The following is a 13,809-nucleotide window of genomic DNA, read 5'->3' on the forward strand; positions in this document are numbered from 1 at the left end:
CTTTTTAAAGAAGCAACACATGCCCATTATTTTAGCCCTTGAAGACAGTATAACGGTATAACACAGAGGCTGAACATAAGTGACCAGGTTTTTTGCACCATTACCACAAACTGACTATACAGTATATTAAATTTGGGCAAAATATGTTTTTATCTGGTTTATGCTCTGTCTGCTCTATCAGCAGCCATCAGTTAGCAAGCAACTGTATTGAGAATTTTGTATCAAGCCTCATCTTAGATGTTCTTTGTCTTTTATTAAGTGCATGACTGCACCCTAGTGTTAAAAGAGGAGGAATGCAGGTCTGTGGTTGAACTGTTAAACAGGCTCAGTCATTATGTTTATCCTGCTAAAAGACAAACATACTGTTCTGTTTATGCACTGTATTTTGCTCTGTACAAAACAGTCTTTGCATAATATTATGTTTGAATACTTGAAAAGATAGTATGCAGCTTTTTACAATAAAGCTTTAGTCTACTACATTTCTCCACAAAGTCATACACATATAACAAACAAATCTTTACCTTGAGGAGCTAAAACCTAAGAATTCATTCATTCACACCACTGTAACAATAAAATATCTAAATTGTGCCCAATTACTTTCCTGTTGGTCATCTAATTATCACTCACTGTTTTCAGTTTCATCACACCAGCATTACAACATTGCACTTCACGATAACAAAACAGTATTTTTTATATTTATTACTATATTTTTTATTGTTTAATTGTATGTATTCGTTTGATTTGTGGTTGAACAAATCATAGATAAAACAAATCATAAATAACTAGGCTACATTTGCTGAAATGCAATTAAGTATAATTGTGAAGGTACTTCTAATGTAGGTGATAGTGGTAGTTTCTAATTTGTCAGTTTAGTTTTTAAAAACCTATAATGAGCTTCTAAAGTACGGTAAATTAAACCACCCAATAACAACAATCATCTCCACCTTGGCCAACTCTAACGATAAAATGAGCTTTACATATTAATGCATCACTAATCCAGTGGTATAATTATTGCTAGACAGAGCAATTTAGCCTGCATAGTAAGTACCTAAACTTGTATACTTTTATACACTACAGTACAGTTTTGAATGCGGGACATTTACTTGCAATGAAGTATTTGTTCTGAAGTTTATTACTGCCATTCTTTTATGAAAATATTTTTGCATTTATCAGCAGTTAAAGTGAAGCGACAGGACGGAAAGCTGTTTGATGTTCCGAATGATCAACGCATCAAGACGTGATTGGTCAATTTCACGACAGATGCCACAGGTGGACCAATCAGTTCCAACACTGATGACTCGTTGTCCAATCAGATGTTCCCTCTCAGCTCATCGTCTAGCGAGAATGGGGCGTTTGAGGGTGGGGTGACTCAGCCGGAAAACTGTTTTTTTAAACACCTTGTAACCTGCGGATCGGAGTTCACTGGTGAGTAAAATTTGCTTTGCCGAACAATTTCAGTCAGTAATTTGATTTGAAACCTGCAACATGATGTGAACGTGCCATAACCGGAGCATACTGACGTGTTTGTCGCTGGTTCGGCCGGTGATGTTACCCAGTGTCAGGGCATATGTCGGCTGTCACTATTCTGACAAAGTGTTGGCAGGAGCAGAATTAGCTTACTGTAACTTGGCACTTAGCTCAAAAAGCTTCACTGCCGTCACTGTAAGTAACGTAGGGTTGGGTAAAACAATTATCCCTCTGCTCTGCCGTTGTTTCACTGTGCAATAGCTCGCTTTACACTCGTTTCTGATTTCGCTGTCAATTCAGACACGCGGCTGAGTTAATGTTAGCTTCATCCACGAAAGTTTCTGCAGCTAGCTGCTACGGAGGTCCTTAAAAAAATCTCAGAAAAGAGCAAAGCTAGCTAGCTCGTGTTTCCCTCCATCAGCAGGGAGAGTTAAAGCTGTTTCTGAGCAGGGGATACGAAGATGCAATGATCACGGACCTCCAAGGTTTTTTTTTTTTTTTTTTTTTTTGTCTTGTCTGGGTGCAACGTTTCTCTTTTCAAAATACAAATGAAAACTTCAGGCTAGCTCCGCACATGTTGTATCTAAAAGGATGACTGAAAGGAAAACCACCGATGTAAGGGCTCTCTCCTGATCGTCCCTACATTCATTTAGGTTTAAGGTTCCCCTTGATGTGTTTCTACACATCCTTGACTCTGCAGAACCTTCTTCGTAATCAAGAGTATTTTTGCATAGTGAGTAGCTGTTATAAACATTTGATCCTCTCTAACATGCAATTCCAAGTATCAGTGACCTCTCTCAGCTAATATTTGAATGTTGAGGGCGGAGTGTGTTGGGTGGAGCTGACACCCCTCACCCACCCACTTGACTGTCCACTGCAAAAGAGCCATTGGTGAGATGTGAATGGAGAAAGCACAGACACACATGTGGCCTGTCCTCGAATGGGCTGAGCTTAGCATTGACAGACTGTAAAGCATCTTATAGTCAGGCTGTACATTACCAACATGTTACCCCACCATCACAGAGTTGGCCACAGACAGAAAAGAAGCAGAGCAGCTCCCAGGCTCCCATACACTTGAGTGTTGATTTCTGTAGCCCATACTAACATTTAGTAGAAGTGCAGAAATCCCATTATGTCAGCATTCTTAACTGAAGTATTGTAAGTAGGACGTCTGCAGGTCTTCAAAAGTCTCCATTGAACCATTGTTTTCAGTTTTACCAAATAAGGCATTTTAAATGTCTTTAAAAATCTGTTACAGATGTCTTGTGTTATATAAAAGTTGCCTTTAAATTGGTTAATCTCATCTGCAAATCCACCTATTTTGGCTTCATAAGTAGCAGGGCATGATTGCTTAGATGGGATTTAAAAATACAATGATGTGCATTGTAGAATAAACATGAGTAGTTAATTAGTGGAAAACCATCTTTGGAAAATACATTTTTAGGGAAGGTACTGGTTTGGTGGTGTCCATGTCCAACCCTATCATGTTTTGTTTGTTTGCAGTGCTTGGTTATGGACTGAATGTCTAGTAATCCATTTGACAGCTGCTTCAGATCAGTACTTTCTTTTATTTTCAAAATATTAGTGAGGAGATACTTAAACTATTCGTGCTTTTGTTGCATTATAACTGCAGATATGTGTTTATTTTTTATTTTTGGAGAGAAATCCTAGCATTTTGTTAAGCGTGCTAAGAAGGAGAACCCCTCTGCAGGTGAAGCTGTAAGCAAAAATACTCTTTGCTTGGCTTAATATTTACTTACTTAGTTCTTTAAAGTCTGAACACATATATTAAAAGGCCATGCATGCTGCACCTCTACAGTGACAAGGCCCTTTAGGACACTTCAGATGCGAAGTGGCAAGTTTATTTCAGTGACATATACTGACTGGTAACGTTACCACCCAATCTGTCAGTCTCAAAATAATGTGAACAAACACAGATTTTCCCTTTTACCTGTAGCCCCTGGAGTTCGACTATGCCACACTGTTACTGCTTGTAGCCAGAGACAAAAGAGACCTGTTGTGTGATTGTGGTGAGACCCATACAATGTATTTCAGTCTCACAGGGCCTTCAGCATTACTGTAGTGGAAATGTAGCACTGCATGGTTTTGTTCTTAGTAGAGATGTTTCTAGCCTCCATACTTTGGTCTTGTAATGAGATTAGTACCGGGAAAATGCTTAGTGCTTGGTTCTGCAGGAATTTGTGTAAAGACTAAAGAGTGCTTTTGACCCTTAGAGAAGGTAAACTGAACATATTTCCCTTTAGATTGGCTGCACAAGTTCACTAAGCTAGACAGACCTGACTGCCTTGATTTTCCCTAATATTTATACATTTTTAATTTATTACTGTCACATTCAGAGGTTTGGTGCTTTAGGGTGCAATTCGCAGCACATCCATCCCTTTAGTGCAGCTTTTAAATACTCCAGTGTGATTGTTTGGAATAGTTGAATATAAGGGACTGATGTAAATTATGGCCACCAAAAACGTTTGGAATTGGACTATGTATTGTAACTTCTTAAGAAAGGCTTTACTTGAAGCTCTGTATGAGTTTGTATATGGATAAGGGAAAAAAATAAAATAAAAAATAACTTATTATATATATATATATATATATATATATATATATCTATACCTTATTTGTTATGGATTAGTTTAAAATCTGTATGTAGTCTGTGTAAATGTTCATTAGTGTGTAAATTATTTTTTTAGTAAGCACATAAGTAAGCTTACAGTTTATTTTTAAAAAAGCTTCCAAACGTTTATGCCAGTTTATACCACAAGATGCCCACAATGTTGTGTATATTAAAATATTTTGTGCATTCCTGTTAACCCAAGAAAATCAGGAGCCATTAACATGAAATTTACCATTTACCAAAATTGCAAGTTCACCTTTGGCCTGAAGGTGGCACTAGGTACTAGTACATGTAAACTGTAGTGTCTAAGTTTTCATTAAAAACACCAGTTTGGTTTAGAGTTGCTATATTGTTAGAATCCAGCAAAGAAAGACAAGGAACCAACACACTTTCAGTGGCCTTTTAATTAAAGTAGCAATAAAGTGAGAAAGTAAATCATAGACATTAAAGAAAAATAATGTGGGAAAAGTCAAGGCAGTAAAACAACATTAAATAAAAATAGAAAGTGTTTTCTTTTGTCCCAAGGCTTTGGCTCAGGCTACATTAGCAGTGTTAGAGGCCATATAAACAGCTGGACCTACTTGCATAAAATTCCTGCATAAAACATCATGCTGTGTTAGATGGTGGTACTGTCTAATGCTGTGTCACAGAGCTGTAATATTAATCTTTTAACCTGTTAAATATTTCAACCTGCTGGTTCACTTATAGTAGTTTCTTCTGCTTGATTACTAACCATGTGCATCTAAGGTTGGACAGTCTTGGCCTTGCTCACTCACACAGATTTGTGGGTATTTAGCGTGTATTGAGGCATTGTCAGTCTCACTATACGACAACAGAAGTTTCATTTCACTCAAACAAAAATTAGTAGGTGAGAATTTACAATGATATATAATTCAGGACTTGAATGAAACAAGGAAGTGTTCTTTGTCCCATTGAGACTGGTTGCTCAGCAGTATGTATACAAAACAAAAGCAGAGTAAAAACAAAAGCAGTGTAAAAACAACAGATATGGCAACACATACAGCAGATAACTTGGCAACCACAGGACTGTGATGTTTAGATTTTAAACTCAACATTGTTTGTGCTGATTCTTGCACCCCTTATCACTGTTAATTTATTGGCTGACAGAAAATGTATTCGCCACAAATGTCTTAATCAACTCACTATTTATCAAAGAATGACTAAAAATTAACTGTGATGTGATGTGAGCATTTGCATTTGGCTTGTATGATAGACTGTTGTTTGGACAGTTTGACATCTATTTATTTTCCCAAATTGTGAAAAATGCCAGACACGAGTTTACAGCATATAAACAAAGAAATAAATAGGATGATAGAGTTACCATTGATTTATATGGTTAGTAATCAAAACAACATTTTATCACATCCCATGTATCTCTCAGTATGTGCCTGCTTTTCTTTTTAAGCCACACTTGTTGGGTGTTGTACTGCTAAATAGCTTTACGATTATGATCTAAGAATTTGAAGGTGAAACTGAGGGGGGCTGCGTTTTCCTTTCAATCAAATCCACACTCTGCAGTTGATTGGGTATTGTCTCTGAGCACTAGATGAGATGAGTTGATGTGGCTCTCGCAAGCGACAAGCATTAAGCATCACACATTGATCTGTCCCACGATAAAGCTTTTTTAGCACACAACTGATCAATGTAATTTGCTGTGCTGAAATAGCCCACTACAAGGAACAGGCAGCCAACCCCGTCAGTCACGTGGTACAGGGTGCAGCAACGTCACCAGGGCAGATTTGTGAAGAATAAGCAGACAGAGGGAAAGAGCCCCGGAGGTGCGGCACTTTCTTAGCATTTGCATCGTTGCTGTTTGTTTTTTCCCGGCCAGAGAGAGAACAGAGTATCTGTTCAACATTTTAGAGACCCAAATGCCCGGTCCCACCCAAGCCCTTTCCCCAAATGGAGAGAATAACAACGACATCGTCCAGGACAACGGAACCAACATCATTCCTTACAGGAAAAATACAGTGCGGGGAGAGCGCGCCTACAGGTAAATCAGTGTAATGTCGCATTTGGTTTAATGTAACGTTAATAAAAAAAATCATAAAAAAGACAACACAGTGCTGCAGACAGAAATCAGCATTCTGGACTCCCTCTCGACGTCTGTCCGTTTTGTTTTGCCCCCATCCGCTATTTGTCCCTCCGTTGTCTCCCAGATTCCTGCCATGTTAGCTGAGACTGTGGAGCCAGTGGCTTAATATGCCATCCTTTTGCTGCTCTACGGCACTCAGATCTGATTTCTGTAAGATGGGTAATGTCAGGGCGTATTGGTGCGCAGTTGCACTGTCAGGTTCTGAAGGAGTGGGTTGAAACGGTGCGGCTTGTCAAATGACAGGAATACCCAGGCAGCCGCCCCTGCTGCCCCTGCTGCTGCTGCTGCTGCTGCTAGAATATTCCTATCATGACATAACACTTTGCAGCCACCTGATAATCACCAATATCACGGCAAATATGCGTTTGGTGGGACGCTTTAATATGTATGACCTTCCATTACCTGCTGCACCAGCCCGGTTCCCCTGTGGTCCAGTCTAATCGTCAGCCTAGCCCTGGTGGCGGCTGGCCGGCTCTCCCTGTCCGGCTAACAAAGCATGCTAGCAGCAGCGCATACATCCGCTTTGTTGACATGAGATCGGCTGGCCCAGTTTCCTTCCTTACTTCCCAGAGAATCAGTCATCTGAGGCTCTGCTGCAGTGCCGCGATAGCCCAACTTCAGTGATGATGGGTTATTATTATCCTGCATACCCTAGTGTCTGTTAGCGTTAGGTGACGACGGTGCTGATTTAATACCATATTAGTAGCTGCCATAATCCAATAAGAGGGCTGTTCTAATGCAGATGCCCTGCTGTTCCCTGTCATTGAAGCAAGCTGATATAGTCATGCTGCAGTCTTCATTTTTGTGTAACTGAGGAGAACTGCACGGTATTTTAATAAAGTATGAAGGCTGTTAACTGGTTTCTGGGTTAACTTATTATTTTCAGTTTATTAGGTACACCCAGTCATCCCATAAATACTCTATGAATTTCAGAAGTTTTGAGACTGCATTAGTGAGGTGTTGACTTGGGAGTAGGCTCGTTTTGTTTGCTTTTTCTGGTGTTGTTGAAATATATTGTATTGTACCAGGATTGTACTTATTTTCATTGTTCAGTCTGTGAAGTGTAAAGTTAAAAGCACAACTATTGTTCACAGTTTCATAGAGGGTACTTTTGCGTGACCAGCAGCCCATATCCCAAACCAGCTGAATTTTCTGCCATAACTGACAAAAAACAGTTCATTTTCTGTTGATTAATTGACTTTGCTGCTCTGTTATCCTTAGAGGTGTAATAATCACTCTAATGAACAGAGGATTTAATGTTAGGACTGACTGCTGTGGTCATTTTAGCTAAGCATACCTGATAAAATGCCAATTGAGTGTATAGCAAACCTTCAATTTATAGTGTCAAACATTTTTTGGCTGGGGTTTAAAGGACTGACTTCTTCACATTTAAGAAGGAAGGCCACACACACATTGACAGGCAAACTGAAAATGAGATACAGCTGTTAAATACAGACCATTTAAATATTTGTGTCACTAAGAGGTAACAAATGAAATGGTGAGCATTGTTTTAGTGTATTGCTATTCATGCAACTACTCAGTCTGTAATCTAAGGATTAGAGTTCATTGATAGAGACCTGTTTGGCTCTGCATGTTTTGGTATCTAGGCCTAAATATCACCAGAGCAAGTGGGGCAAGTGCCCTCAGGCCCGCAAAGCCACAGTTTTCCAGGCTGATAAAATTCTGATTTGACTTTGCAACAGCTTTTATTTGTCATGCAAGTAAAAAAAAAAATGAAAGCATCCCAGACATAAATATAAACAGGGTCCACAGGGCCTGTTACAAAAAATATGTTATAACTACAATATATAACCAGCTTGCTCTGTATATTCTGTGTTCCCTGAGCAAATTTTATGGCCTAGTGTAGAGATATTTTGTGGACAAAAACTGCCTTTAAATGTGTTTTGAAAGAACTGCAGCAAAGCAGCAATACACTAGAATAGTATCTTAGGATGAAGTCAAATTTATATTTCTATAAATAAAGTCTGTACACTATAGAGATTTTAAGAGATATAATGTTTAGTAGATGAACAGAAAATGATTGAATAACCATTTCAATAATTGAGTGACATTTTAAGTCTTTTTTATGGTAAAATTCTCTGGTTTCAGCTTTTCAAATGAGAATATTTCCATTATTTGGTTAATATTTTGGGGTCTTGTTCTGTTGGTCAGACAAAGCAAGCCATTTAAAGACCTCACTTTGGGTTTTTGGGAAACTGATGATCAATTACATTTTACAATATTGTATTCATTTTATAAACCAACCAAACAATTTAGGAAGTATAAGAGACAATTTTATCCAATATATAAGTTATTGTCAAGATAATATCATATGCAAAGATTGCTGTTTGTAACCTTTTCACATTAGTTTATGTCTCATACAATAAATACTCTATAGGTCCACCCATTATGTTTTAAAAATAAAATTGTGCCTTTATTAGAGCCACAGCTACTCTGTGTTATTGTTTGCCTAATAATCTATGACAGGATGTGTACTGTGCTCAGTGGGCACATTCACAGTGCAGAGACTGGATACCAGTACTGGTCACATGCAACAGTGAGAGGTCGAGGGTTTTCAAATACCCTCAGTTCAGTTTTGCCCCTGGGCTTCTTTTTGGGTCCGTCTGGCAACGTGGTTAAATGTTAGAGATCGTAAAATGTTGCAGTCTTGTTGTGTGGTTTCTAGTTTGAATAGAAAAAGCTGAACCTGATTTGTATATGTTGTTTAGAATAAAGATCAGCACAGCCAGTTAATATACAGTAGTTACCGTTGTTGTCTTAGCCAACAGTAAGTAAGTGTTATGGTTTGTGTGCTAAGTTAACGTGCAGAAAGTGGCTTTTGTATTTTTTAGGATTTTTTAAAAACCTATATTAACTTTTTTTGGGGGGTAACATAACTAACCTGGGGCACAAGGAAACAGCAACTATTCTATATTCTAGTGATATTGCTTTTGTTTTTGAATGTTACTGTTTTTCTGTTGCAGTTGGGGAATGGCGGTCAATGTATATTCTACCTCAATAACCCAGGAGACTATGAGCAGGCATGACATTACTGCCTGGGTTAATGATATTCTCTGCCTAAACTATACGAAAGTGGAGCAGCTCTCATCAGGTGAGAACAGAATGGAAAAAAAATCTCTTTCCATCTTATCTTCCTCACTCTCCTTCAACTGCATGTGTCAAAGATTCTGACTTGAGATGGGAAGCATATTTTACAGATTACAACTTTGCATCTAATGTGCAAAGTAATTTCCCTGTGTAAGCTGGCAGTTAAATCAACCTGTGGAAACATGCTCTCCTCTCCCTGGTAGAGAGCTGTCTATAAATAAACCTGTAGTCTCTCATGCTTTCCTGCTGTGAGCAAGTAATCCAATTTCAATCCTTCTCCCTAACAGAGATTTACACACTAACACAGGTTTGGATGTAGGCTCCTTTTTAATGTAGATTATTTCTTATGTGCTCTCTAGTTGGTTTTATATGAGTTTTGTCTAATAGTGTCCATTTACCCAGTTTTTCAAATGGATAAAAATCTAAATAGGCCTCAGGTATTAATAGCAATGTTACTAAGAACATGCATTAATTGCTTTCTTTTTACAGAAACAGGGCCAATGATCTGGACACAGAAAAAGCTTCCAGGCTTTTTGTTATTCCAGGGGATCTTTGTTTAGCTAAGGCAGGCAGGCATATTAATCCTAGCCTATAGCTTAAGTCAGTTTGCTCTAGTTTCCAGCAAGGGCTTATACACTCAACTAACATTTTATTACGTCTGTAGGACTTATACACTCAACTAACATTTTATTACGTCTGTAGGACTTATACACTCAACTAACATTTTATTACGTCTGTAGGAGCTGCATATTGCCAGTTCATGGATCTACTCTTCCCTGGCTGCATCAGTCTTAAGAAGGTCAAGTTTCAAGCTAAATTGGAGCATGAGTACATTCACAATTTCAAACTGTTACAGGCATCCTTCAAAAGAATGAATGTGGACAAGGTCGGTTTCTGAACCCTTCATTTAATCTTCAGTTATCAGCAATACATTTTTGTAACTTATGGTTGAAGTTATATTTTACCTACTTTTGACCCTCTTTTCTTCCCTCTTTTGGATTCAGATTATTCCTGTGGAGAAACTGGTTAAAGGCAGATTTCAGGACAATCTTGATTTTATCCAGTGGTTTAAGAAGTTCTTTGATGCCAATTATGATGGTAAAGAGTATGATCCAGTTGCAGCCAGACAGGGTCAGGATGCTATTCCCCCACCTGACCCTGGTGAGCAGATCTTCAACTTGCCAAAGAAGTCCCACCATGCAGCTAGCTCCCCTACTGCAGGTAAGCTGTTGCACAAAAGAAATGTACGAAGTTATAAATTTTGTGATTTTTATTATTGGTAGAAACATTTTATGATAGCTTAGAAGACCGCCTATGTTTTATAATAATGTATCTGGTGCACCGAGTGAATATTTGTTTTCAATGAACACCCTTAAATGTTCACAGGAAATTACAAAATGACTGTGTTCTAAGTTTTCCTTTAGGGTGTCAGTCAAGAACGAACTCAGAAAATGAAGCAATTACGCACCCATCTCTGATTAAAATGCTTTGTATTTGCTGCAGGAGCATCAAGGTCAAGCTCTACAACCCCTAAGTCTTCAACAACCCCAACGTCCAGACCCTCATCAGCCAAAAAGACCCCTATAACTCCATCAACTGCTGCCAAAGGGGAGAAAGAACTGGAAGCACAGGTCACACATCTTACTGACCAGGTATGTTTATTAGTTGTGGTAGCCAAAAAGAACAGGCTGTAATTTTATTGTCTTTGTGAAACAAACAATAACCAGTCTTTCCCTCCACAACTGTCTGTGGTTATGATTGAACCACAATGATTAGTAGTAGAAGAGTTAGGAGGATTGCAACTAAACTATTCCTCCCCTACAAATTCCATAGATCCAGTCCATAATCAGTCAAATGAATTCATGCTTCAGTGGTGCTCTGGTTTACTCTAGTTACTTGTGATGTGTGTACTTTAGACAATTGTCCATTCATCCATTATCTATACTACTTATCTAGTAGAAAGTCAAAGGGGACTGAAACCAATAACAGTGGATGTTGGGTGAAAGGCAGGGTCCATGTTGGACTGAACACTAGTCTCTCACAGCACTGACATATAGAGGCAAGGCAAGTTTATTTATATAGCACAATTCATACACAGAGTAATTCAAAGTGCTTTACAGAAATAAAAGACAAGTTAAAAATACATAAGCAGGAATCAAAATAAGAAACAGCAAATAATGAAATTAATATTAAAGGAAACTGCGTTAGAGACAGGCAAATATTTCTTTAGACAATTTGTATCAGTTAAATAGTCTGTCTTATTTCTGCTGAGCCTTATTTTGTGTGCAAGTCCTTCAACAAGCAAGAGCATGTTAAAAATAAGCTGGGTGTGTAATTGTTATCTGTGGACTATTTGGTTGATCTTATGAGTGTCTATTAAGCGTTTGATATTGAATCTAAAAATAATCTTTTTAGGTGAACACATTAAAGTTGGCACTGGAAGGAGTGGAGAAAGAGAGGGACTACTACTTCAGCAAGCTGCGAGAAGTGGAGCTGCTGTGCCAGGAACAGGGTGAAGAAAATGCCCCATTTGTCGAGCGGTTAATGGAGGTCCTTTACGCCTCAGACGAACAGGTCAGTCTGTGACCTGATATTGATATGAACAGGGTTCAGCACAGTTGGAGGTTGTGTTTTTTTCCCCCTCCTACTTAGATAAGGTTTTGCATTAATGAAACATGAGTACTATTTCCATGGTGGTAAGATCCTATCCAGGTTATTGTGTGATTAATAGAAATAACTCCATTTGTGTAATCATGCATTTGCCTCAAACTATACTCTATATTATAGTGTCTGTGTCCTTTTTTAGGAAAGGGTGGAGCTGGCTGAAGGTGACGGACAGGATGCAGACCAGGAAGCTCATGAGGAGGCACCAGATGATCAGCAGGAGGAACAGGATGAATACTGACTGCCATCATCCCTTGCTGCAGTTAAACCCCTCTTTTTAATATGTGAGAACTGTTAAAGGATTTTCATTATTCCTCATTGTTTTTTTTTTTGTCCTCTCCAAGACTGAGCACATGAAGCAACCTCTTAACTAGAAGCACCATCACGTTTTTTTTTTTTTTTTTTTTTTTTTTTGCATCCCTCTGCTCACTGTTTGATGTTTTTTGTGACTTTTTGTGAACTGCTGTGGCAGGTTTGTCGTGACAACCTCTACCAGCAGACAAGCTCAGACCATCACAGAAGTTTCCAAGGACTGTGTGGGTGGAAAGTCAATTCAAATCCTACAGTAGATGTGATTATATGCTGATGTTTAGACAGGTAACCGTTACCTGTCAGTGCAAGTATTAACTTCCCAGCTTCTGTCCTTTTCATTTTATTTAGTTTTTATTTTACATATCAACAATATTAATCACAGGAATGCAATAAGCAAAGCCCTGAAAGGGCTCATAGTAGCTCTTATTTAACCTCCTTCCACATGTTGCACTGACATTTGACTCTGTATTGGACAATCTGTCCATAGACCCTCACCATATTTATTATTATTAAGCCTTAGGAATAGTACAATATTCTGAATTGCATCCTCATGAAGGAGGACAATACATTTGAATTGTGAATAAAATGTAGTATCTTGTCAACTTATGACTGTTTGACAGTTATCACAAATTACAAGGTTTCAGATAATCAGTGTGCTCAACAATGTGCTATTCACACCATACAAGGTGGTTTGGAAACAGAGTTTCTTGGTATGCCATAAACATAGGGAAGGAAGAAACATTATTGTGGAATAGTCTTATTATGATGCAGCATTTTGAGTTTTAAACCTCAGCTGGAACTTGTGGTCTGTTCAGATTTCAGCATTTTATTTTAGTTTTTTAAACAGGTCTTAGGTAGATAAGTCAGTTCACTGAGTAATTTGCCATGTTATATTCCACTAAGTACATAGTATACCCTTTTATTAATATTGCATTTACTAATATTGAACTGGGCAGTGCACCAATATGCTTTAGTCATATTATTGTGTAAATGAAAAGGAATGTAAACACGTACTGTCAATAATTAATGAATGGTAAATGTTTTTTTTCATGTCCCACTTATGCATTCCCCAAAACGTGTTGCATGTTTGTATTTTATTTGTGAATAACTTGACCTGCTTTTTACATATTTAATAAAAAAAAACAAGTACGTTAAGTGAGCTTTTTGTATGTTTAACCTGCTATTTGAAAGATATTGAGATTCAGATGGATTTGGTGTAATAAAATTATGTTTTGAGTCCATGGGAGGGTTGTCATGTCACTCCAGAATGACAGTTCAATAGCAAATAGCACTGATGAGGTTTCTCTAAGTAATCTGTATATCAATCTTATGGCATCCTAACCTTTTTAGACTAATGACAGGAGATTGTTCTTATAGTGAAACAACAACATAGGATTTCACTAAAGAGATGTGTAAAGTGGACCTTCTCTAGCAAGGATCTTAAAGTGTTGTGTTGTCTATGACTTGCATACAAAACACTTCTGTTATAAGTCAACATTCAATATAATTT

General features: G+C 38.0%; 1 protein-coding gene across 5 annotated transcripts; it reads left to right on the plus strand.

Moving 5' to 3' along the window:
- The first annotated feature begins 1,290 nt into the window (after positions 1 to 1,290).
- On the plus strand, positions 1,291 to 13,454 carry mapre2 (microtubule-associated protein, RP/EB family, member 2). 5 transcript variants are annotated; one of them, XM_026313050.1, is made up of 9 exons: positions 3,046 to 3,186; positions 5,787 to 5,898; positions 5,984 to 6,113; positions 9,200 to 9,327; positions 10,064 to 10,209; positions 10,328 to 10,544; positions 10,827 to 10,975; positions 11,739 to 11,897; positions 12,130 to 13,454. In XM_026313050.1, the coding sequence occupies exons 3-9, from the start codon at positions 5,992 to 5,994 to the stop codon at positions 12,226 to 12,228; spliced, it is 1,020 nt and encodes a 339-aa protein (XP_026168835.1). In that variant the 5' UTR covers positions 3,046 to 3,186; positions 5,787 to 5,898; positions 5,984 to 5,991; the 3' UTR covers positions 12,229 to 13,454. The 5 variants fall into 5 exon arrangements, with proteins under 5 accessions (XP_026168836.1, XP_026168834.1, XP_026168835.1 ...); XM_026313049.1 differs by lacking the exons at positions 3,046 to 3,186; positions 5,787 to 5,898 and adding an exon at positions 1,342 to 1,425 and having other exon boundaries at positions 5,952 to 6,113; XM_026313048.1 differs by having other exon boundaries at positions 3,047 to 3,186; positions 5,787 to 6,113.
- The last annotated feature ends 355 nt before the right edge of the window (positions 13,455 to 13,809 follow it).

This window comes from Mastacembelus armatus, chromosome 17 (assembly GCF_900324485.2).
Source record: "Mastacembelus armatus chromosome 17, fMasArm1.2, whole genome shotgun sequence".
Classification (NCBI taxonomy): Eukaryota; Metazoa; Chordata; class Actinopteri; order Synbranchiformes; family Mastacembelidae; genus Mastacembelus; species Mastacembelus armatus.